This window comes from Neovison vison, chromosome 11, assembly GCF_020171115.1.
Source record: "Neovison vison isolate M4711 chromosome 11, ASM_NN_V1, whole genome shotgun sequence".
Classification (NCBI taxonomy): Eukaryota; Metazoa; Chordata; class Mammalia; order Carnivora; family Mustelidae; genus Neogale; species Neogale vison.
Window position 1 is genome coordinate 171,607,571 of NC_058101.1, and position 26,617 is coordinate 171,634,187.

Genomic DNA, 26,617 nt, shown 5'->3' on the forward strand with positions numbered 1-26,617 from the left:
AGTATATTTTATAAAAATATATACATATGTTGGAGGATATCTGCTCAAATATTTACTATTAATAAGGTGAATGATCAAAAAAGTTAGGAGACCAGTGATATAGGTGAAAGATGACAAAAGTCTGAATTAAGGAATGTGGGTAGGATATGAAAGATATTTAAGAAGCAGAGGTGACAGGATTTGTGACTAAAAGTATAAAATGGAGTCAGGCAGGAAATGTGTGGTTTTGGCCAGCGAGGGACACAGTTCCAAGAATGACCTCCTACTCTGAAATTCCAGATGCCTGCCTGTCGGAGGAGGTCATTGAGATGCATTAGCTGAAAGGCAAGCTGGACCTGAGCAACTGGAGGCGCCTCACTTCCACTCCGTCCATGAAATATGCATTTGCCTCCCCTTACCAAGCTAGAAGTTGCCCTAAGGACACAGCCTCGAAATAGTAGTATGTTTTTGAGACCATCTGTATGGTATACAAGACTGAACTCAATTAATTCATGATTCTGGCAGGGTGGGTGCAAAGATCTACTCACCTTGTGACCACCCAAGACAGGCCTCTTAAGTTCCCTTGCTTATTAAAACTGCTACCTACCAATTTGAAGTGGTCTCCTTCTTTCTTCTCTCCTTGCCCTCAGTGTACAGGGGCCAGATTATGAAAGAACCCTGCCACACTCATCTGGCCCTTGGCCATAACTGCCTTGATGGTCAAACCACAGGATAAAAAGAGAGGTGAGAAGAAAGCAGAAGGCTTTCCTTTGTTTCAAATCAGTGTTTATCACAAGGCCTGGCCTTCCACAATTAGCATTTAGTGATCAAACTAATCACTGGTTAGTGATTCAAATAATCATTGACCATTGATTCAGAACTTTACAGGAAAGGGCAGAAATTCAAAGAAGAAAACAGAACTAGGTATCAGGAAATGGTAACTCCATAAGGTGCAAGTGAGACAGAGCAGGGATTAGACTTGGGTCTCCTAACCCTGACTGTGAAATCCAGTATTCCTTGCCTTTTCCACAAGGAGAAAAAAAAAAAAAAGGATAAAACTATAAAACTCTTTGCCTCTTGAGTAGCACATCTTGCAGGGATGCAGAGGGAGGATGCTTACTGACAAGGAAGATACTTACTACAAGGACTGGTAAAGACCAGACCAAACCAATCTGCACCAAATTGGACCCCAGTGCTGGACTTTCATGGACTTGTTCTCTCATAATAATACTAAAAATCCCACCCAGGTGGAGATTTCATGTTATTTTGACATGTGATATATGAAGAAGCATGAATTTTAAATGCATAGGTGCTAATAAACCCCCACCTCTACATGCTTACAAAGTACCCCTTTCCACCCAACTTTCTTTTAAAAACTCTCCCTAACCTTGCCTCAGGGGAGTCAGCCTGCAGAGCTTTCCTTTGTGTTGACTCTCCTGTCCCACTAAAGCCTTGCTTGAAACTCCCGTTTGGCTTCTTGTCAATTTCTATTGCTGAGCTAGCCCAAGAGCCCACTTCAGTTTCACACGTCTCTAAAAAAGTAGTAAAAGACACAGTAGAGGTTGTAAGGATTACAGTGAAGTCCCTTTAAGTATGATCTGCACGGCTTGCAGGCTGGATACCTGGTCTGTCTTAAAACATTCATGGTCCTGGGCCCCTGACCTGGACCTCATTAACCTGGTATGGGGATGCTGGGACATGTGCATTTTCAAAAGTCTCCAGATCATTTCTGTACACACTAAAAATGACTGCTTTGATGAGTAGTAGAAAGGGAGGTCCTGAATAGATCCTGAAGAGAGCCAACCATGAAATCCTAAGTTTAGAGTAATGTACAAGAAGGAGAAACAAAACTTAAATTTTCAATATCCCCAAAAGAATAAAAATGTGCTTTGGTAACCCTGCCATGAAAACAACTAAGATGATGACTCCTACACAGCAGAGTTGTTCAGAAAGAACCACACTGCACTGATAATAATCAATTTTAATAATGAAGGCTAATATGTTTTGGATAGAAGACAAGAATAAATTAAAGCTTGCAAATGACAGGGTGATGATGAACAGTATGTCTTTAAAAGCACCAAACAATCTTTTAATTGCCTGTTTAGTTTTTTCCCAACACTATTAAGTTTTTTTCCAGTAGGGTACTCACATTGTTATACATGAATTTTATAAACTAAAATTATCCAAGTAGTTCTGGCATTTAGGGGAGTCATAGCTAGGCTGTGGGTGTATGGAGAAAGGAAAGATGGCTGGGCTAATTCAGTGGTTCTCAATAGCAGCAGGTAGCAGTGGGGTGGGTTTTGACCCCACAGGATTTGGCAATGTCTGCAGACATTTTTGGTTGTCACAGCTAGGGGGATGATACTGGTATCTAGTGGGTAGTGCTGGGATATTGCTAAACATCCTACAATTCAAAGGACAACCCCCACAACAAAGAACTATCTAGGCTAAAATGGCACTTGTGCTGAGGTTGGTAATGCCAGGACTAAATCACGAGGACTAGTAGTCTTCAAGGTACTGGAAAACTTATGGGTGCATCTAGATAAGTATTCCAGGATTCACTGAAGGTGCACTACGATAACTCTTCCAAAGATATCCCCACAAAGTCTCTATTTGATGTGGAGGGTACACCAAATTCTGAACAGGCTGCGCGTAGCCTATCTCTTCTCTCCCTTTTTCTAAGCTATTCTTTATCACATGCTTCATTTTACACATTTATTTCTAAATTGTCCTATTACTCTCAAAGGCAAAACATCTTCATTTTTAAGTAAAAAAACACGGTGACCTGGGCAAAAAAATGCAGAGCTAATGAAAGAACCTTAAAAACACTCTAGAACAGTCTTATCAATTTTCCAGTTGGAAAACTGAGGCCCACAAAGGCTTAGTGATTTATTGGTGGAGGAGGAAAACATCTTCTTTTATTATTATTTTTTATAACAAGGTAATTAAATTCCTGAAAGTACTTGGTCATCTTGTCATAAGTAATAAAGAAGCATGTCTCTTTTTGGTTATTGCCTTATTTAAAATCCTAAATACATCATTTGATAACATTACATAAGCAGGGGTTTTTTTTTGTATCTCTATGGATTTATGTTCAAAATGAGGAAAAATATTAAAAATTTTATGCATTCTATTTTTAGTTCCAGTGTAAAACATTTGTTTAAAATGAGAGATTTTTTTGCCTTGGAAAAGGTGCTTGCTTACCTGGTCTCATGGTAAAAAAAAAAAAATACACAAATAGAGAAACACATTCATTTTCATGTGCCAGTGACTTACTAAAATACAGCCCATACAAATACAGAACACAAGTACATTTTCAAAGTAGAAAGTAAATAGAACTGTAGAACCATAGTAAGGAAAGAACAAGTTAAAACTTGTAAGTTGCTCTATGCTTATTAATGCTCCTTCTAAACGTCAACTCATCTTTTTCCTGGATCTTTTATAAGAATGATTGTGAGAAAGACCAATCTATTGAAAAGTAAGTACTGGAAAATCCCTCGTGAAATTAGCAGAACAAAACCCAACTTCTGAAGGTATTTGTTGCCTCTGGTTAGTTGTTCAACTGTCTTTTTCTTCTCATACCTTATATAATATGGCTTACTGTCTATTTCAAGTACCCGAAATTAAAGTGGGGGAAGGCAATTGCTTTAAGAGGTCATAGTTTAGGTGGGTAGATGGAGAATTCTGCTAATAAACTTTCTGGTCATCAATAAGATGACCTGTTCTCTTACCATTTGGTTAGACTTGAAAATTAAATGCCATTCTGCCTTATAAAGTGAACTGGCCTGGTCCTTTCTATTCTTAGGAGTTTTTTTTTGTTTTTGTTTTTGTTTTTGTAGTCTGTGAACAACATAGCAACATTAATGCTTACATGGGAGTATCCAATTCATGTTAATAATAATTATAAATTAACAAAACCAAAAGAATTTTTCCTTAAACCATGTCTCCTCTCTTCTTACCACCAGTCTATTTTTTATGAACTCACGGCAAGACTTGTATGTATTCCCTTCCTCCGCTTCCTTCCTACTTTCCAATCCTTTCACAAAGAAGACTAACGTGGTTCTCTTCCCATCACTCCACAAACTGCTCTCACCAAGGGACCCGATGAGCTCCTGCCACTTCATAGGAGATATTTTTTTGTACTAATTTTACCTGACCTCTCTCCTCTTTCTCCCCTTTCCTGGCACAACATTCTCCCTGTTTTTTCTTGACAACAGAAAAATTGTTTCTTAAATGTCCATTTTGGTCTCCTTCTGAGCATTGAGCATTGCAACATTTGGAAGCAGAAAGAGGAAAAGGACCCAGGAAAGAACCCTAGGAAGAAGCAACAGGATGAAAACCAGATGGTGAGGTCACAAAAGCCAAGTAAGCAAGACAGCACAATCCCCAGGTGCTGAAGTCTAGATGATAGTCCTTATTCTTTTACTTCAATGAGCCACTGGGAACACTCATTCCACACTCTCAAGATGTCTCAAATACTTCCACTTCTATCCATCTCTTCTACAAATAACTTTATTTTTCCTCTCATTATTTCCCCTGCCTTTATTTTTATTTTATTTGTTTTAAGGATTTATTTATTTATTTGGGGGAAAGAGAGAGAGAGAACAAGCAGGGGTAACGGCAGGCAGAGGAAGAGGAGAGAAGCAGGCTTCCTGCTGCACAGGGTAGCCCAGTGCTGCAAGGGGTGGGGAGGTGGGGGAGGGGGACTAGATCCCATGACCCTGGGATCATGACCTGAGCTGAAGGCAGATGCTTAAGTGACTGAGTCACCCAGGCTCCCCTCCCATACCATTAAAATTAGGCTTTCTGCTTCTACTAGCTTATTCCTCTAATACTTTCTTCCTATTGTAACATAATTTTTAAAAAAGATTTTATTTATTTATTTGACAATCAGAGATTACAAGTAGGCAGAGAGGCAGTCAGAGAGAGGAGGAAGCAGGCTCCCTGCTGAGCAGAGAGCCCGATGTGGGGCTCGATCCCAGGACCCTGGGATCATGACCTGAGCCAAAGGCAGAGGCTTTAACCCACTGAGCCACCCAGGCGCCCCATAACATAAATAATTTTTGAATCACAGATTTGGTCACATTACTTTCCTGCTTAAACTGTTACCCTAAAGATGTTGGGGAACCAGTGAAGCATCTAAAATCCTACACATGACATAAAAGACCTTTCATCATTTGGCCATACTTCTACAGAGGAATGTATCTTGCCTTTTCTCAATATTTTGCGCTCAAGTCACATTTGATAACTTTTAGTGGTTCTCACATCTCAGTACTTTCTCCTCTGGGCCTTTTTGACCCTCTATTGCATCACTTTCTCTTGCCACACCACATCTAACTGCTACTCATCCTTTAAGTTTCATATAAGACACCATACTTCCTCTTCCACTATACATGGCACCTTCCTGTGCTCTAATCAAACTGTATTTTACTTACTTGCATGTTTTGTATTCAGAGAATATCTGGGTTTCATTGATCTTTCTGTCTCCAGAGCCTAAAATAGTCTCTCAAGTGTAACAGGTGCGCAAAATATGTGATAACCCATGATATCAGGTAGGTAGAGGAGTCAGTTAACATCAATACCTGGTTGACTAGAACCAAATGAAACTACTGCTATTACTGCACCAAAAAGAAATTCACAAGGACATCAAACTACCTTCCAAAATCCTTAACTAGTCAATGGCAATAGGGGCACTGCAGACAAGTTTAAAATTGGCAAAACTGGCCTGTTTACAGTATCCTCAAAACAGAGTTTTAAGGAGGAGAGGGACATAAAATAGGATCTTGAGAGAGATCAATCTGATAATAGAAGAGAAACTTAGATGACTACATTTGGAATACTGTTCTACTGTACGTTGTCTGGATTACCTAGGAAACCCACATGGTCCATTTAGCTCCTCCCTGAAGGTAGGGAAGTCTCTTCCCCTTTGTATTGTGGACAGTGGATCCCTGGGAATATTCTTATATACCCAGCATCAAATACAGCCTGGGATATAGGAAAAGATCAATAAAATGACTGAACAAATAAATGAATGAATAAACAAATTTCAAAAAAGCTGGTTTTCAAGCCAGGATGTCTAACCCCAGCCAGTTATTTAAAAAATCTGAGCTGTTAGTACAAACAAAATAAAAAACCTAAGCCCACCATTTGTAACAACATGGATGGACCTAAGAGGGGTATAATGCTAAATGAAACAAGTCAGACAGGAAAAGACAAATACCATATAATTCCTCTTATATGTGGAATCTAAAGAACGAAACAAATGAATAAACAAATAAGCAAAAAGCAGAGAGAGACCCATAAACACAGAAAGAAGACTAATGGTTCCTAGAGGGGAGGAGGGGTAGAAGATGGGCAAAATGGATGAAGGAAAATAGGAGGAGTAGGTTTCCAGATATGGAATGAGTAAGGCACGGGGATGAAAAGTACAGCATAGATCACAGAGTCCATGGAATTGTAATAGTGTGTATGAGGACAGATGGGAGCTACACTTGTGGTGAGCAGAGCATAACTCAGAGAGTTGTTAAATCACTATGCTGCACATCTGAAACTAATGTAATGTGGTGCGTCAACTATACTTCAATTTAAAAAAATAATAAAACCAGAGTAAACTAATCCCCTACGACTGAGTAGCAAACATTTGAAACATATTCCAACGATGTGTTTTACCCACCATGACTCAGTTGTGTCAGCTTCCAATACGAACTGTAAAACCCAGTACACTACATTTTACCTCATTTATACAATACACCTTCCAAGGCAAGGGCTTACCCTTGCTGTCAAAATGTGTAGTATTATTCCAATCAAATGTTAATAAGATTATTTTATAAAGTACTTTTTCTCAAAGTCAAAGCACTATCAAAATGACTTACCTGAGACAATTTTGTTGTAGTAGCAGGCAGAAGTGGACGACTAAACTTTTTCTGAGATCCAATGGCTGCTGGAAATGGTGGTGCAGAAAATACAGCTGCAACACAGTTAATTTTGTTTATCCACCCTTGCATTTCCTCTGGACTCCTATGAGAAACAGATAAATTTACATCAGGTTATTTCTCTAACTTAAATACATCATGCCTATCCCATTTCTTATTAGCAATTTAAAATGGCACATAAAATCATTTATTTATTTTTCTTGGTACAATTAATTCCTGACAAAATTTCATTGAGATTTAACATTTTCAACAGCAATCACCATGGAAATAAGAGGCCATGGAACCCATGATCATTATAGTATAGTGATTATAGTATAAGTGATTATTCCTCAAGGATACAAAAGGGGGAAAGAAGCAAAATAATTTGATATTAAATATTAACCCCTTACTTTGATACTAAGCTGAGTCAAAAATAAAAAATTTAACTCATCTCTTCCAATCACATAATTCAATTTTAAAATCCAACTGAGGGACAAACTGATAGAATTTAAAAGGAATGTAAAAAGGCAACACCTACTTGGAAAGCAGCTTTGAGTTTCCTGAAAAGTTAACTATAGGTTTATCATATAACCCAGCAATTCTACTTCTAAGTATACACCCAAGAGAAATAAAAACATATAGGCACAAAAAGATTTGTATCTGAAAGCGTAAGAGTCCAAAAGGGGAAACAGTCTAAATGTCTATCAACTAGTGAATGAATTTTAAAAATGTGGTATACATCCATACAGTGGAACACTACTCAGCACTAAAGGCATGAAGTGCAGATATATGTTACAACATGGTGAACCCCCAAAACTTTGTGGTAAGTGAAGAAAGCCAAACATATATCATTATAAGATTCCATGTATATGAGAAGTCCAGTAAAGGCAATACTATAGAGACAGAAAGGGGATTAGTGGTGTCTGGGGCTGGGGTAGAAACACAGAGTGACTACAAAATGGTCATGGAGGATCTCTTTGGGGTGACAGAAGTGTTCCAAAACTGGATTTTGGTGATGGTTGCACAATTCTGTAAATATGCTAAAAAATAACTGAATTGTACACTTAACCCAGGTGAGATTAATCAGATGTTAAAAATCTACCTGACAGGATGTGAAAATCATATGATGTCATTAACATACTTTTAACTTGAATGTCATATATTTGCAGAGACCAGCATGGATAGCACTTAATAAATATTTGTGAATTCATAAATTGAATAGGAGAAATAGTTGTGAGCCAGGATAGTTGATCCACCATGTATATAATCAGTAAACAGAAGATGGACAAAACGTCAGTCCACATAAAATCATTTCCTTTACTGATGGCTCTGAGAGACCACTCTAGAAATCAGCTCCTCGTTGCACCCCATATGCTTCTCTAATCTGATTTCTCTGGCTCTGTTGATTCAATTCTGTCTGAAGTAATTAGAGCTTTTTGGTTATCATATTTGGTATTTTAGTAAAAAAAATGGGGAATAGAATAATTTGAAGGACTCTGATGACTAATAGCTGTAATTATACATCTGACTATGATTCCCTCTGTGGTGTTAAAGCTGTCTTACTCCCACACTAAAAAAAATCCTGTGTAACTTGGATTTCCTTACATCTTCCTCCTCACCTGATGTCAGCAATTTCATACCTCGAAAAATTCAACATTCATAAACTACCAGAGTACCTGCTGTTGTTCTTATTTCTTTTCTTGATCTTACATTGCTATGATCAACAAGCATGCAGATACTTGTGCTCACTATCTTGATGTCCAATTTTAAGACCAGTGCCAACTGTGATCAATTGGTGGGGTTCTGTTGAGAGTGATTCTGAAGTCAAGTACAGGTTGTGGAAAGCATCCCATGAAGAATTAACACTGCCACAGAATTAACACTGATGCTATGTGCTCCTATAAAAATACCCGTTCTAGAGGCTCCATTCCGAAAATCCAGTTTCTCACTTCACAAATCCAGAATTCTCCATGTGAAGAAGTCCACTTCTAATCTGAAGGTTGTCATGGACCCCTTATTAAACTGGCAATCTATTCCATTTCCTTGCTCACAACATAATTTTATCTTTTTCTTCTAGTTTTATCACAGACTATTAGAGCTCAGAAGGAGAGAGAAGAGACAGAGAGGGAACAAAGTGGAAATCTATACTTACCGAACAATTTCTATGTGCCAGGCACTGTAGAAGTACTTATATACTTGATTTCATTTAATTCTCACAAGAACCTTGTGAGATAAAACATTATCATCTGCATTAGTGACAAGCTAAGGTTCAGGGTTAGGTTCAAATACATGTCAGGACAAAGAGCTAGGAAATGGTGGTTTGAATTTAGGTTTATTTTACTTATTGTGTGATAAAATTTGTACACCACAACCTTTAAGTTAAGTTCTAGATTAAGATTAAGTTCTAGATATGGTATAAGTGGCTAACTGAAAGTCACAGGGCTACTTTGTAGCTAACAAAAAACTGGAACCCAGGGTTTCTATTTTTGATTCCAGTTTTCTTAGTTGTCTCTCTAGGGGAACCAGTTAATGACTTTGAATCCAACTCAATTTCCCCTGTAGACTTGGATTCTATGCCTTGGTATACGGTGATGCTACGCAAATTAAGAAATGAAACCAAACCAGTGAAACATACTGGGCTTGAAAAAGCAAGACCCTCCAGTCAGCAGTTTTAAGTTTAAGCACATTCGGCTTCTTCTCATAGTCTGTGGCCTTGGATGCCAGTGCGTGATGCACACTCACAGCGTTTTTCAAATCCTCTTCAGACAGGGCCTTTTCTGGTTTATATTCATCCTATAGATGGATACAAAGAAAACCAAGACAAGATCATGTTCAGATTTCACCTCCTCTTTTTATGATAAGGGAAAAAACCCCTCTAAAACTAAAAGAAATGAGAAAATCCATGAAAGTGCATGAAGAAAGTGACATGGTATAAAAACAACTCTTTGCTACTTCAGATACCCATCAACAGAATTACACTGATGGTGTAAATCATGCCGTTGTTTTCTTTATTCTAAAGATACTGTATTTTCTTGATACTTTTTTGAGTCCAATTTTATCAAAGGAAAATGAACAGTAAAATAAAATGATTCCTCTAGCTGTTCTTTGAAAGAGAAGAGGAAAATCAGATTACTGTTCAGGAGAAGCTTAGCTATATTATACTAAATTGGGAAAATGGATAAAATTATATAAAACAGAAGGTCTCCAGTGCAGATGTACTTTTATCTTTAGGAATGAATTACACACAATTTACAGAATTTATAAGGTTTTCTGTACGGCTTCCCTCCAAAATAACAACAAAAATTCCAACTAGTACAATAATGAGAATTTAAAGCAAATTTGATTATTATTATCATACATTTATATTTAGTAGTTTCCCTAGGTCCCTTAGAATAAAAAAAGACTTCAAAGAAAGCAATTAAATAAGTAGGCATTATGAACTGTTTTAGGAGATGTTGTCTAGTGTGTAAGTTCCCTTCTTTCCCCTTCCTGTAATCTGTCAGACATGATGCTAAATAAACTTACATTTCTGTGAAGAAAACATACATAAGCACACACTCCTCTTCTTACCTTCTAATTAGTTAAAAAAAAAAAAAACCCTAAAAGGAAGACATTATCTATTCTCTTATCACAGTCTGGTTTTATAAATTTCCATAAAAACAATGACACTTTGTCATACCTCCCACTTCCTTCTCCCAAACCCTCCACAAATCAAGCAATTCAAACATACTATTGCTATTAATTCAAACGGAGTGAGAAATCAACAGAAACAAATGATCCTATAATGATCAGTCAGTGACAGTTCTGAGAGACAAAGGTAAGGAAAACCTAAAATACACAGTGAATACCAATAGGAATATAAAGATTACCCAAATTTATAATATTAAATGATGAAATTACTACTTTAAATTGCAACAAATCTATTTTATTAAGCCTCAGAGATTAAGAACTGCTGTTGACAATGACAGTTATCCAGAGTGGCATGATGAAGAAAGAAAATAAAAAATAATCTTAAAATAAATACAATATATTTATACCTATCTGTTCTACAATTCCCATTACTGCATAAAGGTATAATCTAGCTACGTTTTGGGGTCTTGTCTTCTCTAAATGAGATTTTTTTCTTAGTGTCTTAGCATTCCAAAGAATCACAAATCTCCTCCCAGGGGAACTGTCATTAGAGGACGGAGTATCTTAGAGGTAAAGCTCCCTTTCAACCTCATGATTGTGCTATGACAGAACCCTATATAGCTGCACATCCACTCATGTTAACCACTTAACCTCCATATAGGAATCTGAAGCAGATAAATAACGCGGAGTGGGTGTAAAAGACCAGGGCCAAAGTTATCTTCAGAGAATTTATAAGCTACCTCCATTTGCATACATACTCATCTCTAACACCCTGGATATTGGAATTTGCATAGGGATCACCTTAGAAATTTCTGTGTATCATTTTTGATGTCTAGGTCCATGATGTAGCCTTTTATCTTAATTCCTTCTCACTAGTTTCTTTTAAATTTTTTTTTTAATTTAAGAGGACTACTTAAAAAAAAATAAGAGGACTACTTAGTTCTTTTGCATTTCTGATTTCCTCTTTAATTAAGAAAGGATTTAAGGCTAGAGTTTTTCCTCTGAGTACAGGTTGCAAATAGTTTGAGAATAAAAAGTATTTTTCATTGTTCCCTAGTTTGCAGTTTTATTTATTTTTTTTTTCCAATTTATTTATTTTCAGAAAAACAGTATTCATTATTTTTTCACCACACCCAGTGCTCCATGCAAGCTGTGCCCTCTATAATACCCACCACCTGGTACCCCAACCTCCCACCCCCCCGCCACTTCAAACCCCTCAGATTGTTTTTCAGAGTCCATAGTCTCTCATGGTTCATCTCCCCTTCCAATTTATCCAAAAGCACATGAATGTTTATAGCAGCAATGTCCACAATAGCCAAATTATGGAAAGAACCTAGATGTCCATCAACAGATGAATGGATCAAGAAGATGTGGTATATATACACAATGGAATACTATGCAGCCATCAAAAGAAACGAAATCTTGCCATTTGCGACAACATGGATGGAACTAGAGCGTATCATGCTTAGCGAAATAAGTCAAGCGGAGAAAGACAACTATCATATGATTTCCCTGATATGAGGGAGTGGTGATACAACATGGGGGCTTAAGTGGGTAGGAGAAGAATCCATGAAACAAGATGGGATAGGGAGGGAGAGAAACCATAAGTGACTCTTAATCTCACGAAACAAACTGTGGGTTGCTGGGGGGAGGGGGGTTGGGAGAAGGGGGGTAGGGTTATGGACATTGGGGAGGGTATGTGCAGTTTTATTTTTTGATCTCTTCTTTGATTTTAGTCATGTCAAACAGAATGCTTCTTAAGTTTAAGGTACCTAAGGTTTTAGTTATTTATCGTTATATATTTCTAATTTTATTGGCTTCTGACCAGAGATTATATAGCACTCTGTAAAATCTGTTAGTTTTTCAAAATTTGTTAAGGTTTTCAAACCTTTGATTTTTGTTGATGTTCCCTGGAATATAGAAAAATATTATTCTCTGAGGGATGTGTGTTTTTATATTTATTGATTCAATCCCTCTATGTCCTTACATCATTTTTTCTACAAGTTCATCCTCTTGAGGCAAATATACTGACCTCCTTCACTACATTGTATTTTAAGCTCTCCTTGCATTTCTAATAGTTTTTGTTCCACATTTTAGCTGCTATGTTGTTTGATGTATTTAGGCTTATGACAGTTACATTTCTTACATGATGTGCTATTTATTACTCTAAAATGTTCTTTATCCAGTAGTGCTTAGTTATATAACATAAAAACTTAAAAGGTTCTCTCTCCCATAAAAATGTTCTAATTCTCTACTAACAGTCCACATGAATAAGATTTTTAAAATCATTTAACTTCCCTCCTTCTCATTAATCCTAAACTTTGCTGAAATACTTTATTATGTTTGTTCTGCAATCTTATTAAAATTACCTTGTGTTATGTATTTTCTGTTTCAGGAAAACTTACTTCGCACTTACATGTTCACTGAGTCTCTCCTTATTATTTTAATTGCTCACTTACTTTCTATCTTTCTTCTATCTTTAGGTTTCAATGATTTTTTTTCAGGTGAATGATACACTCTAGTTTTTATTTCCAAATGTCTTCCATTTTCTTTGACAGGTATAGAACTCTTGGTTGCAGTTCTCTTCTACTCAGTAACCTATAGATGCTATTCTATTGCCTTCTACCTTCCAGTTTTATAAATGTCCAATGCTAGTCTGATTCTTTTTTCCCTTTATTACTGTATTTTCTGTTAGGAGTCTTACAGAGATTTCTTTTTATTCTCAGAATTTAGGAAATTTTTCTAGACTATGCCTTAATATTCTCATCTGCCCAGTTTGGAATGAAAAAAGTTCCTACCCTAATATCATTATTCACTTGGGCTGCTAACTGCTACTAGAAATACTCAACTCAGATGCGCAGATGTGTGCCAGCATTGATTTATGGTCTACAGCTATGGTTGTACACATTTCCAACTGACAATTCTTTCACATATCCATGATAATTTCTTTGTTGCATTCTGCCAAATATTCTGCAGTTTTTTCAACACCCCCTGACTCAGCACAACCGTAGTTAAGAGTTTAGGTCCCTGTTAGAACTCTCTAGGTTCAAATGACTAGTTCTAATATAATACTTAATGTTTTCGTGACCATAGGTTAATTAAACTTATTAAGCTTCACTTTCTAAGATTGAGAAGCAGTGATAATACTTTCCTCATAGAACTGTATGATGAAATTAAATGAGGTACTGTTTCTAAAACTCAATGTTCACAGCATATAGTAACCACTCAAATGCTAGCTGGTCTATTTTCCAATAATAATTTCTTAGTAACCTATAGTTTGACCTTGTATTTTATAAGGTCAAACTTGTAAATATAAAACTTCCTGTTTACATACCAATATTTGGTGACCACCTTTGTTTTCTTTCTTCCTAAAACAGAAGAATCCTGCTCAAGGCTAACCCTCCATCGACCCTTCCTATGAGCTTATTTCATTATTCTCATTCTTCTCTATTTTTAATTATCCTCTATCTTCTGGCTTCTTCCCCAAAGCCTAAAAGTACACTCCAAGTCTCTTATCTTTGTAAAATCATAGCTTCTTCTGAATATTGCTCTCTTCTCTGGTATCACCTCTTTTCTTTTAGATGAGTTACAAGTCAATCTTAGCTGTTTTTATATATTGATTTCCTGTTGACCCGTTAACCCATTGCAAACTGGAATTCATTTCTATGCTTCACTGAAAATCCTCTGGCAAAGGTCATCAATGGCCTCTTAATTGAAAAATTCAATAAATTATTGTCTGTTCTCATCATATGGCACCCAAAGAAGTCAACAATCTTTTTGAAATTCTTCCTTTGCTTCTATTAAAATACATCCCTGGTTTCTCTCCTACCTTGCTGAGCATTTCTTCGTTATCTCCTCTTTAGACAAACCTTCAGATGTTAGTTCTGTCATTGTTTTTCATCTTTTCTCATTCCCCAAATACCTCTTGGGATGATAACAAATGCTCTTATCTATTAAACTCCTATCTATATCATGATGTCTAACAAATTGATATAGGTAGATAAGAAACATGAGACCAGCTGATAGCTATTAATAATGAAAGATTTAAGCCTTTGAGCTTGGAGGAATATAAATATTCTTAGAACATATTCTCTATCTGCTGATATTTTCATTTAAAACCAAGCCTAAAGGATGACATTCTTAGACTGCTCTAAAAGTGCAAGGGATTTTAAAATGTAACATTTATTATAGCCCTAAGTAAAAGCGGACAGTAATTATCAAACTTGGGAGAATTGTACCATTGTTGCAGAAGAAGACTCCATTCTACAGCAGTCTCCAAAAGTATGATACACTGCCAGTTTACCTTATATTGGAAGAAAAATACTGCATGGGACAGAAATGGTAGACAAGATCTATATAGTTAGGATGCAACCGAAGTCTAGAAATTTTAAGTCTCACAACTTCTGATTTTGTAGTTAATAGTAATATCACTTTACCATGAAAAAAAAAAAAAGGCAAAATAGGAGAGGATCAAGATACTGGAAAAGGAAGATCCTGAGCTCACCCCCTCCCATGAATACACCAAAGCTACAACTACTTATAGACAACCATCTCTGAGAACAACCTGAAGAGTAGAAGAACAGATTATACACAACTAAGGATAAAAATCCATAAAGAGCTGGTAGGAGGGGCAGGATGTTGTTTAGTTAAGAACTACACTCCTGGTTTATTGAGCCACAGAAAAAGGGATTTCTAAACCAATGAGGGCCCTCCCTGAGGATGGAGGATTCCAGGACACACATTAGGCTCCACAGCTCAGGGGATCTGCATCAGAAAGATAAGCGCCCATGAAGTCTGGCTTTGAAAATCAGTGGGGCTTGGATCTGGGAGGACTTAAGGGGCACACACATAACTCACTTGCTCCAAGTCCCAGCACAGATGCAGCAGTTTCAAAAGTGCCTGGGTTAACAGAGAAGGAGATACATCAACTAATCTTACGGTGTGTATTAGAGAGAGAGGAATCTGTTGGAATGTTCTTTGGGGATGGAAGTGCTGGCAGGAACCATTCCTGACACTCTCTATCTACTGGGCTAGGACCATTCACCTAATGTTAACATTTGCCTGTGGACTTACACTGCCAAACTGCTTACCCCAAACCAGCTTTCCCTCCCAAGTGGCTCCCTGCCCCACAAAACATGCTGGTGGCCTCGGCTGGCATTAGTGACCCCAACCTAGGGAGCCACCCCTGCACACTAGAGCATCTGCAACAATCATAGCCATACCTCACAGCCAGCTGCATCAGAAACCTATCCCACCCATCAGCACTCCTACTCATAGCCAGGCCTCTCAGCTAGCTATGTGGGGAGCCAACCCAGCACACCAGAATGCCTGCAGCAGTCACAGCCAGAATGCTTGGCAAGATGGGTTAGGGGCCAACCCCACTCACCAGCATGTCTACAGTGGTCATAGCCAAGCCTCACAGACAACCATGTTGAGACAGTCCTATAAACTAGTGAGTCTGCCAATCCTGACCCAGCTACAAGAGAAGAGTTCACACTGCCAATACAAGGGCTTGAGTGACTAAAGTTTACACTACTGGGCCCCACAGGACACCTTCTGCATAAACCCACTCCTTCAAAACTGGGAGATGTAACTGATCTACCTAACACACAGAAACAAAACACAGAAAGTTAACACAAAATGAAGAGATAAAGGAATATATTCCAAATGAAAGAACAAGACAAAACCCAAGAAGAACTAAATGAAACAGACATACCTGATCTATCAGATAAAGAGTTTAAAGTGATGGTCATAAAGCGGCTCACTGAAATCAGGAGGAGAATGGATAAATACAATAAGAACTTCAACAAAGAAAGTATAAAAAAGAATCATCAGAGCTAAAGGATACAATAACTAAAATGAAAAATACACAAGAGGAAGTCAACAGCAGCAGATTAAATGAAGCAGAAGAATGGGTCAGTGATCTGGGAGACAAACAGTGGAAATCACCTATGATAGCAAAAAGAAAAAAGAATTTTAAAAATATGAGGATTATTTAAAAGACCCATGGAACAACATCAAACATACTAACATTCATATTAAAAGCATCCCAGGAGGAGAAGAGAAAAAGGAAAAGAAACTCTATTTGAAGAAATAATGGGTGAAACTTCCCTAACCTGGAAGAAACAGACCAAATCCAGGAAGCATGGAGAGCTTCAAACAAGATGAACCCAAAAAGACTCATGCCAAGACATACAATAAACAAAGTATTAACAGTTAAAGAGAATCTTAAAAGCAGTAAGATAAAAGCAACTAGTTATATACAAGGGAACCCCCACACAATGACCAGGTGGTTTTTCAGGAGTAACTTTACAGTCCAGAAGGAAGTGGCACAATATATTCAAAGTACTGAAAGGAAAAAAAAAACCTACAACCAAGAATACTTCATCTGGCAAGGTTATCACTCAGAACTGGAGAGATAAGGAGCTTCCAAGAAAATCAAAAGCTAAAGAGGTTCACCAACATCAAACTGGTCTTACAAGAAATGTTAAAGGGACTTCTTTAGCACACAAAAAAAGGCCATAGCTAGAAAAATAAATATGAAATAATTTTAGTGTTAAAGGTAAACATACAGTAAAAGTAGTTGATCAAGTACTAACACAGCTAGTATGAAGGTTAGAAAACAAAAGCAGTAAAATCATCTAGACCTAAAATAATTAGTCAAGGGACATAACAATAAGATGTAAACTGAGACATCAAAAATAAAAAACATGGTGGGGGGATGGGGAGATGTAGTCCTTTTACAATGTACTGGAACTTCAGCCACTAGCAATTTAAAATAGTCTGCCATATATAAGATTATCAAAATAAATCTGCTTCCATCTATCACCATACAAAGTTTTACAGTATTATGCACTATATTCCCTATGTTATCCATTGTATCTGCCTGTCTTATTTATTTTATAACCAGAGGTATGTACTTTTCACCCCCATTCCCCTGGCTTGTCCATCCCTCCAACCCCCTCTACTTTGGCAACCATCAGATTGTTATCGGTATCTATGAGTCTATTTCTGTTTTGTTTGTTGATTTTTTTTGGTTTTTTTTTTTTTTTTAGATTCCACATGTAAGTGAAATCATATGCTATTTGTATTTTTCTGACTAATTTGACTTAGCATCATATCCTCTGAGTCCATTCATGTTGCTGAAAATTATAGTATTTCATTCTTTTGTATGTCCTGAGTAATAGTCAATTATATGTATGGATACACACAGGCACGCAGACACACAAACACACACCCCACATCTTTATCCATTCATCTACTGATGAGCACTTAGGTTGCTTACATATCTTGGCTATAGTAAAAAAATGTTGCAATGAACTTGGGATGTATATATCTATTCAAATTAGTGTTTTTGTTTTCTATAAATACCCAGGAGTAGAACTGCTAGCTCATATGATGATTCTATTTTTAATTTTTTGAGGACTCTCTATACTGTTCTCCATAGTAACATCAACTTTTTGCATTCCCACCCAGCAGGGCACAAGAATTCCCTTTTATCTGTACCCTTGCCAACAATTGCTGTTTCCTCTCTTTTTGGTAATAGTCATTCTGACAGGTGTAAAACTCATTGTTACTTTAATTACTGTTTCCCTGATGATTAGTGATGAGCATCTTTTCATGTGTCTATTGGCCATCTATATGTCTTCTTTGGAGAAATGTCTACCCATGTCCTCTGCCCATTTTTTAACTGGATTTTTTACCTCTCGATACTGAGTTGTGTGAGTTCATTACATAGTTAGGATAATCCCATACAAGTGGTATAATTTGCAAATATCTTCTCCATTCAGTATGTTGCCTTTTCATTTTGTATGGTGATAGATAGTAGCAGATTTATGTTGGTAATCAGTTCCTAATGTATACAAATGTTGAATGACTGCGTTGTACACCTGAAATGAATATAATATTGTATGTCAACTACATTCCAATTAAAAAAAAAACTAATAAAAAAACAAAGTATGCTTGGCATTCTGAACTCCCACTAGAAATTGAAGCTCCCAGTTCATAAAACATGAGCAAATTCCAGAGTGAGAATGGAAACACCAGGATTGATAACTGGATAAAAAGAAATGACTTTATCCTACAGATTTATTCTGACATCTTTATTTTTCATCACGTAAAGTAGAAGAGAGTGTTTAAGTGATGGAATTGGGAAAGAAGAAAAATGGGATAAATTATCATCAAACTATTTCAAACTTAAGAGTCTTTGCTATGCAAACTGTAATATGAAACAGCAAAATAAATGCAATCAAGAAATTTTCTGTAAGAAAAGAAAATATTTCACAACATTTAACTACTATCCATTTTTTCAAACAAATGAAAGGTGACAGTGATGCCTAAAAACATGTTATTCTTCTTCCGTGTTCAGCTGCAATATACAACTTTTTTATCTAGTGTGACTCATTAGAGCATTCCACCACCCTATTAAGCACCAATAATGTTGATTTTATGTTATTTTAAATTCATTTAAAGTATGGAATGGGGGGCACCTGGGTGGCTCAGTGGGTTAAGCCTCTGCCTCTGGCTCAGGTCATGATCTCAGGGTCTTGGGATCGAGCCCCGCATAGGGCTCTCTGCTTCCCCCCCCCTCTCTCTGCCTGTCTCTCTGCCTACTTGTGATTTCTCTCTCTCTGTCAAATAAATAAATAAAATATTTAAAGAAAATTTTTTTTAAAGTATGGAATGAAAAGCTTTCTATTTTTTCCCCCCAAGAGCCTTGTTAATTAAACATCTTACAAAGTTGAATCATAATACACTAACACAGAAATCATCTGCATATATACAAAAAACTGGTATCAGTCTGAAACCTTGTATTCTCAGGAAAATATAAAGTCCCATTTGGAAGTGACCAAATCTCAACAGAAATTCTTCAACATCAACTGAAAAGATTCTCAGATTCCAGTTTTCAAAATAATACTCACTTCATACCTTATTAAATAGGTAAAATTGGTATACCTAATTAAAACAATTTAAAGCAATGTTGAAATGGTCTCCACTGAGACAATAAAGACTGAAAAAATTGAGAACAAATTCTTGTTTGAAACTCTGATGATATTAATAAAAATGTTAATAATTAAAGCAAACTGGATCCTAGACAGTCTATTAATCCTTGATTTTTAAAAAGGCATTAAAAGTTTTTTATAACTTGATGACTATCTTTTTAAAAAAATTCTAAATATTTCTGGTTAGATCACTTTCTAAAAATCATTCAGTATCTTTTTTTCCTCCCAGGGAGCAAATAAAGTGCTATGCTTCCACAAACGTGGGAAGTGAGGAGTAAGAGCATATGAAATGAGGGCATGTTTTAGCTCATCACTCAACTAATTACACATTTGACAACTGGTTATTTGTAGAATTTTTAAAATTAAAAGGAGACTGAGGGATCTTTTCATCTAATTTTCTGTTAGGTAAGCAATTTTAGTGTCAGAAAAATATAACCTATATTATAGTAATATAGAGAATTAAAAGAGAATAAACATGTTAAAGTCAAAGCATTCAAGATGTTTCCATTATACGCTACAATAATGTGGAGGTACTGGCCTGTAGTGGCCTGTAGTAGGAGAAGTTCATCATGCACTGAATCACTTTGCCCTATAACTCTCCTTAGTCTACAAAGAGAGCGAGAATGTACAAACACAGGAGAGTATGAAGGACTTGAAATGCTTTCTCAGTAAGGCCTTGGACTTCTGTGAAGCCCAGGAATTTTCTAGGATCAGACTGGTGACTGAATTAGGAATTTAGGATCTATATTTTTAATGATTCCACAACTGAACTTAAGAGTTAGGGGCGCCTGGGTGGCTCAGTTGGCTCGGGTCATGATCTCAGTGTCCTGGGATCGAGCCCCACATCGGGCTCTCTGCTCAGCAGGGAGCCTGCTTCCCCTTCTCTCTCTGCTTCACTCTCTGCCTACTTGTGATCTCTCTCTCTGTCAAATAAATAAATAAAATCTTTAAAAAAAAAAAGAGTTAGATAGAAGTGGGGCGCCTGGGTGGCTCAGTGGGATAAGCCGCTGCCTTCGGCTCAGGTCATGATCTCAGGGTCCTGGGATCGAGCCCCGCATCGGGCTCTCTGCTCAGCAGGGGGCCTGCTTCCCTTCCTTTCTTTCTGCCTGCCTCTCTGCCTACTTGTGATCTATCTCTATCAAATAAATAAATAAAATCTTAAAAAAAAAGAGTTAGATAGAGGTGATAACTACCAATGGCCTTTGAAAAATCTAATAGGATTCCTTGACTTAACATATGAAAAGACTTAGACATAAGAAGTGTCTAAGTTTATAAGCAGAAAAAAAAAGTATCTCAAGCACCCTTCATACTTCTTCCATTTTTCTATTTTTATCAGTTGGAGGCTGTTTTCTGCTTTCTTCACAGTTCTAAGCATCACTAACATGTGCTTGTTATGATGTGACCACCTTGATGTGTGTATCATCCACCCTACTGTCACTCAGTTCAGAGCCCTGTGAGATCAAGTTAGTGTCTAATTCATGTTTCCCTTTACAACTTTCACATGACTGATGGGGGTATAATATTTATTGAAAGGAAGAAAGAGAGGGAAAGTGAGAGGGAGGAAGACAAAGAGGGAGAGAGAAGTACTGCCTAGGGAGCTGAGTAGCAAATGGGGAATGAAGTTTGTGTTCTGGACCTATCTCAAACTTGAATAACTTGGAAGAAACCACAAAGCACTGCATCATCTTTTCATGTGGTGACAAAACAATTCTTCAGGAATAAACTAGTTTCTATTTACTGGGCATCTGAATGAGAATTGTTTTTTATTTTTCTTATTATTTATTTTATTTTATTATTATTATTTTTAAAGATTTAATTTATCCATTTGAGAGAGAGAGTGAGAGAAAGTATGAGAGTGGAGAAGGTCAGAGAGAGAAGCAGACTCCCTGCAGAGCTGGGAGCCCAATGCGGGACTTGATCCAGGCACTCTGGGATCACGACCCAAGCCAAAGGCAGTCGCTTAACCAACTGAGCCACCCAGGTGTCCCAGAATTGTGTTTTTAAACAGAAATCTTCAGAGTACAGCTTATAAGTCTTAAGCCCAAGCAACCAGGTGTATTTCTAGCTATAGTGTCTTTTTATAAATTAACAGTCTTTTAGAATTGCTCTTATATAATGGTCACATTTCTCTGCTGGACTATGTCATTCAACTAAATTATAACTAGTGAAAACTTGGATATTATCATCATTCTCCAAGGAAACACTAGGCTTCAAAGCGTAGTTAACTTTTTCTTTCACGCACAGTCCACTGTTTTAGAGAATGAGAGAAGTCCGGACACCCTTTCCAAAGGGTGATAGAGCACAGAGCCAGCAGTTTCATGAAAGGAAATAAAAATGCCCTGAGCATACAGGAAAGCTTTTTGCTCTCAGGGACAAGTCGGCTTCTGGCACTAAGGTATTTGTCATATCAGCCCCAGACTGGCTGTTATCATCACAGTCAGAAGACTTAAATCATCAGTGCCTTTCTTCTGCCTGGTCCTGGCTCACTCCTGATGCCACCTCTACTTCAAACACTGCAAAAACAAAAACAAACAACTCTCTTCCCAATCAGATTTTAAAAACCTTATTAGCAGTTGGAACAAACCTCTCTTCCAAGTAATCCAAGGAATGAAGAGAACATTTTGCTACGAGCACAGAGAGTTCTGAAGATATTATGACAGAAAACTAAATTTTTAGATAATGAACTGATTTTTCACCTTTGAAAGACCTGGTGAAGACAAATATAGTCAGGTTTGAATAGCTGTTTTCTAGACCCTTGAGACAAGAGACATTAGAAGACTCTGAAGAGCCTGGTTTGGAGAATGCAATTCAAGTAATTAATGCCATGTATCAACCAGCAACCTATACCCATTTCTCTTAACCATTCCATCAACCACCTGACAATTTATTTTAAGAGTAACATAGTTCAGTTTTGTCACCACCAGACCCATAATAGAAATACCGTCATAAAGCTTACAAAAAAATACTTTCGAGAAAAAGGCACAGACTAGCAAGGTCAGGCACAAAGCCCATGATAGAAACTAACAGAGAGCTTTTGAAGTTCTAGAATAGCAAAGGCTTGTCTAAGCCTTTAGCTAGCAGATGACTTATTCTCAGTTAGCAAATGGATATGAAGTTAATACCTGAATATTGACAATGATGGGTCATCAAGATCAACAAGATTTTACTCATTTTATCACTTCATAGCAATTTCAAAATTTTAAAGCATATATAAACTATGTTAAAGTGATAATATTAGACTCTTCTGTAATGAGTATTTTATATTCCAATAATAATAAGTTTAAGTTTATTACATTAACTATTTTTTGATGGCTCTCCAGATGTGTATTTCTAGGTTTCCTCCTCAGCTCCAGATCTGAATATCCATAACTGTTTACTGGACGAATCTATTTATTATTACAAAGACACCTTGAATTCAACATTTCTAGTTAGATTATGTTTCCCTCTTTCTGTTATCCCTATAATCCCTATAGTTATACCTACTGTAGTTCAAGCTCATCTGATCTCTCTCGATGATCGAATCTTACTCAAGTCCTCCCTATCCTATAGTCAGACTGATCTTTCTAAAATATATATCTGATCATGTCACATCCTATTTACACATTTTTTGAAGGTTTTATTTATTTATGTATTTGTCAGAGAGAGAGAGAAAGCACAAATAGGCAGAGTGGTCGGCAGAGGCAGGGAGAGAAGCAGGCTCCCCTGCTTCTCCCCTGAGCAAGGAGTCCAGATGGACTCAATCCCAGGACCCTGGGATCATGACCTGAGCCGAAGACAGAGGCTTAACGGCCTGAGCCACACAGGCATCCCCCATTTATACCTTCTGATAGCTCCACATTGCTCTAAGATAAAATCTCAATTATGAAACACAATTTTCTAGGCTATTTCGTATGCCTTGGATACTCTTTATACTCCATTGAACCTGTAGCTTCTCAAATGTGTTGTGGTCTCTCACAGTTAGGCATCCACACAGGTTTCTCCCTGTCCCAATCCTCTGTATGATGAAGTTATATTTGTCTTCAAATGTAGGCTTAAATATCACTTCATGAATTCTTCCACAATCTTCCTTTCTCTTCCCAAGGTTTAGTTAAGTGTTTCTATACCACACCTTTAGTAGCACATATCAAATTGCATTCTTTTTTTGTTTGTTTGTTTTGTTTTCTTTTTTTTCTCTGTCTTCAGACAGAGTATACGTTTCTTCAGGGACTCTATCTTGCTCACAATCATGTCACTAGTGTATAGCCTTTGAAGAACCACCATAGTCTTAATCTAATAGAAGCATTCACTATGGATTTTCTTCCTAGTACAGCCCTCTGTTTTTGGAATGGTAGTTTCTTTGCCAAAGTTCAACTAATAATAGATGCATGGGTTACTTTTAAGTGTCCATCCAGGAATCATGAAATGGTTGGAATGTTGACATATTCATGGTTTTTCATGGTTTATGGGAATAATAAGGAAGAATAATGGAAAATGAGTCCATGTTAGAAAATCTCAAAAAGTTACTCTAATTAAAGAAGATGATTAGAGAGATTTCAGTAAAACAGTAGCTAGAGCCAGGGAAGTACAGTAAGAGAGAGAAAGTAACTATTAGTTCTTAACATAGCAGGAGGTTAAGGAAAAAGAGAATAAGCTATTGCATAGTTGCTATGTAGCAGCCACAAGTAAGCTGAATCTGGTTGAGGATGTAAAGTTAACTAGTCATTTCTGGCTGAATGATCACTGAAGTAAGCTGGCTTAGTATGTTAGCTAACCCATTTCCTACCTCTTTGATGTGTGATGCTTGGATTGAGAAATGATTATTCTCTTCAATATTAGATAAAAAAGCAATGCTTTGTAACGACATGTTTTTTTAATAGAGGAATAGTCATGAGAGGGTTATAAACACACAGGCAGGATTACAAACTTTAGAGGCATCAGATATGTATTAACTCTTCAATTTCTTATAGCAGTCACTGAAAACCTTTGTTATCGGATAAGCCTCTTTGGTTGGGATGGATGTGGGGAAGGAGGCTGAATGAATGGAAACTGAGGATTCAGAGCTCTTTCTCAGTATAATTTAAGCTATGCCTCTAATGACTTTTTTTTTTCACTATTAATGAGGAAATACTAACTGAATTGTTCCACATGGGTAAAAATCATTAGGTTATTTCATAGTTGAGAAGTGTTGATGAAAGCTTAAACATAAATGATAAGCATCTGATAATGGAATGAGCACCTAAATATTATGTTATTTAAAAGAGAGAGGGGTTTTGTGTGTGTATGGTATATATGTGTTTATAATAAAGGGAAGGTGGGCTTTAAAGGAGTGAGTTGCCAATCATTATGACCTCTTTAGAAGATTTACTTGATTAATTTATCAAGGGAGTAAAGGTCCTGTGTCCCATCTTAGGGAATACTATCCCCGTCCCCCCACCACAACCCCCGTCAGCCCCTTGCTGCCCCTTTAGGAGTCAAGATACTAGAAGTCATTTTGTGGTAGGGAGCAGCGATAGAGGATTTGCCCACCTGAGAAAAATAGAAGGAACCCAGTATAGAACAATTACTGGAAGGCTTTGGACAGAATCTTTAATGCTGAGAAATTTATATGGAATGAAAAGGCACGAAAAAAGAGAATCGTGAGCAATCTAACTTTGGAGCTCTAATACAAACTGCTGCTAAAAATTCAAAGTTCACAAAGTCATTCCCTAGTCAATATTTAGCCCTTTTTCTTTGGTAGCTGGATGAGTCAAACTCAATCCAATTCACTTAACTGAGGGAGAGGGCAACAAGATAGGAAAAGCTGGTAACTCAGAAAAGCATCTTTCTTTGCATTGCCTCTGTCAAATGCTGACTGCAAGAGCATTTTTCTCTCTTCCCAGGTTCACTCTGGGATGGAGTGGGTGGAAATCCTGTGGCTTGGTATTCAATGAAATGGTTTTGCCAAAGACAGCTATGCCCTTTACAGAGATTTTAGAGAAAATGAAAAAGTAAGCCAAGAGAATAGGATTTATGCTGGGGAAACAGCTGTGCTATGTGGAATTTAATTTCAACAGGTTGTTTCCTGCAGAGACAAAGCTAACTGAAAGGACCAATGTGGGCCTAGCATGTACACACATGCTGCTTTGGCAGAGGCCAAAATGGTTGACTTATAAATTAGAAGCTGTGCTGGCTCCATAGAGAAATAAAGACAATACAAGGTATCTGACCATGTAAGAGCATGGATAATCTATTATCAATGACAGTCTCCATGTCTCCTGTTGTTTTCTGACTCAAAGTAATGTGTAAATTTTAAGAGGATACTGTAAATTCTTTGTAATCTTTCGATTTCAGCTAACTCTACAACTTTTTCTGCAAAGGTGACTTATTGACAAAGAGAACTCTGATCCAAGGTGAAGTATCCCAAGCTCTAATATTCCTTAACTAACCTATTACAAAAGGAAGAAAATAAAAGGGTTTGTGTAAAATATGGTCCTTCCCAATGTAGACATCTAGAAAAAATCTCCAATAAAGAATAGAACAGAAGAGAATTATAAAAGTGTTCCTTACAAAGCTGCTCTTGTAAGATGTAAAATGCTGATACAGAATATAATAAAATGCACTCAAAGTCCTTCTTTGGACTGGGAAGACTCCTAAGGATGGGTGGTTTTTAAAGCAAATTGTTCTTTCTAGTTTATTATATAGAGCATTATTATAACACTTGAAATGTTTAAAATAAAAATAAGTTAAATATATTTCCCATTAGTGGCATCTCGATTCCAAAGCATTTTATTATATCAATGGAGCAAGTGTGGGTGCCACGATATAGGGGATGCTATCTCATTCAGTACTGTAGATGGCATATCGAAGGAAAGACTCTTTCCCAGAGAAACACCCTTGTGAAACAACAGCTATAGAAGAATATTAAACGTGTAAGGGCATGTGTTTATACACTAAAAACAAAATGTTCAAAATGAATGGGAACTTTCTCTTCAAATATCCAAACACCAATAAGTAATCTGGTGAGAAGAGGCCGTGATGAGACAGATATTGTCATAAATAACTGAATGCTTATGATACTAAATAAAGTGAAAAGAAAAAGATGCCAAAACTATTTATCATAGTCCAAGTAGATTTAAA

At 36.9% G+C, this 26,617-nt stretch overlaps 1 protein-coding gene across 5 annotated transcripts in view; it reads right to left on the reverse strand.

The window, feature by feature from the left end:
- PSD3 (pleckstrin and Sec7 domain containing 3) overlaps positions 1-26,617 on the reverse strand; it is a 688,004-nt gene that overhangs the window by 56,513 nt on the left and 604,874 nt on the right. For all 5 annotated transcript variants that reach the window (XM_044225254.1, XM_044225255.1, XM_044225257.1 and 2 more), the window contains 2 exons: positions 9,526-9,683; positions 6,852-6,996 (listed from right to left, as the gene is read on the reverse strand). In XM_044225254.1, coding sequence (XP_044081189.1) covers positions 6,852-6,996; positions 9,526-9,683 — 303 coding nt within the window. The remainder of the gene's footprint in view (positions 1-6,851; positions 6,997-9,525; positions 9,684-26,617) is intronic.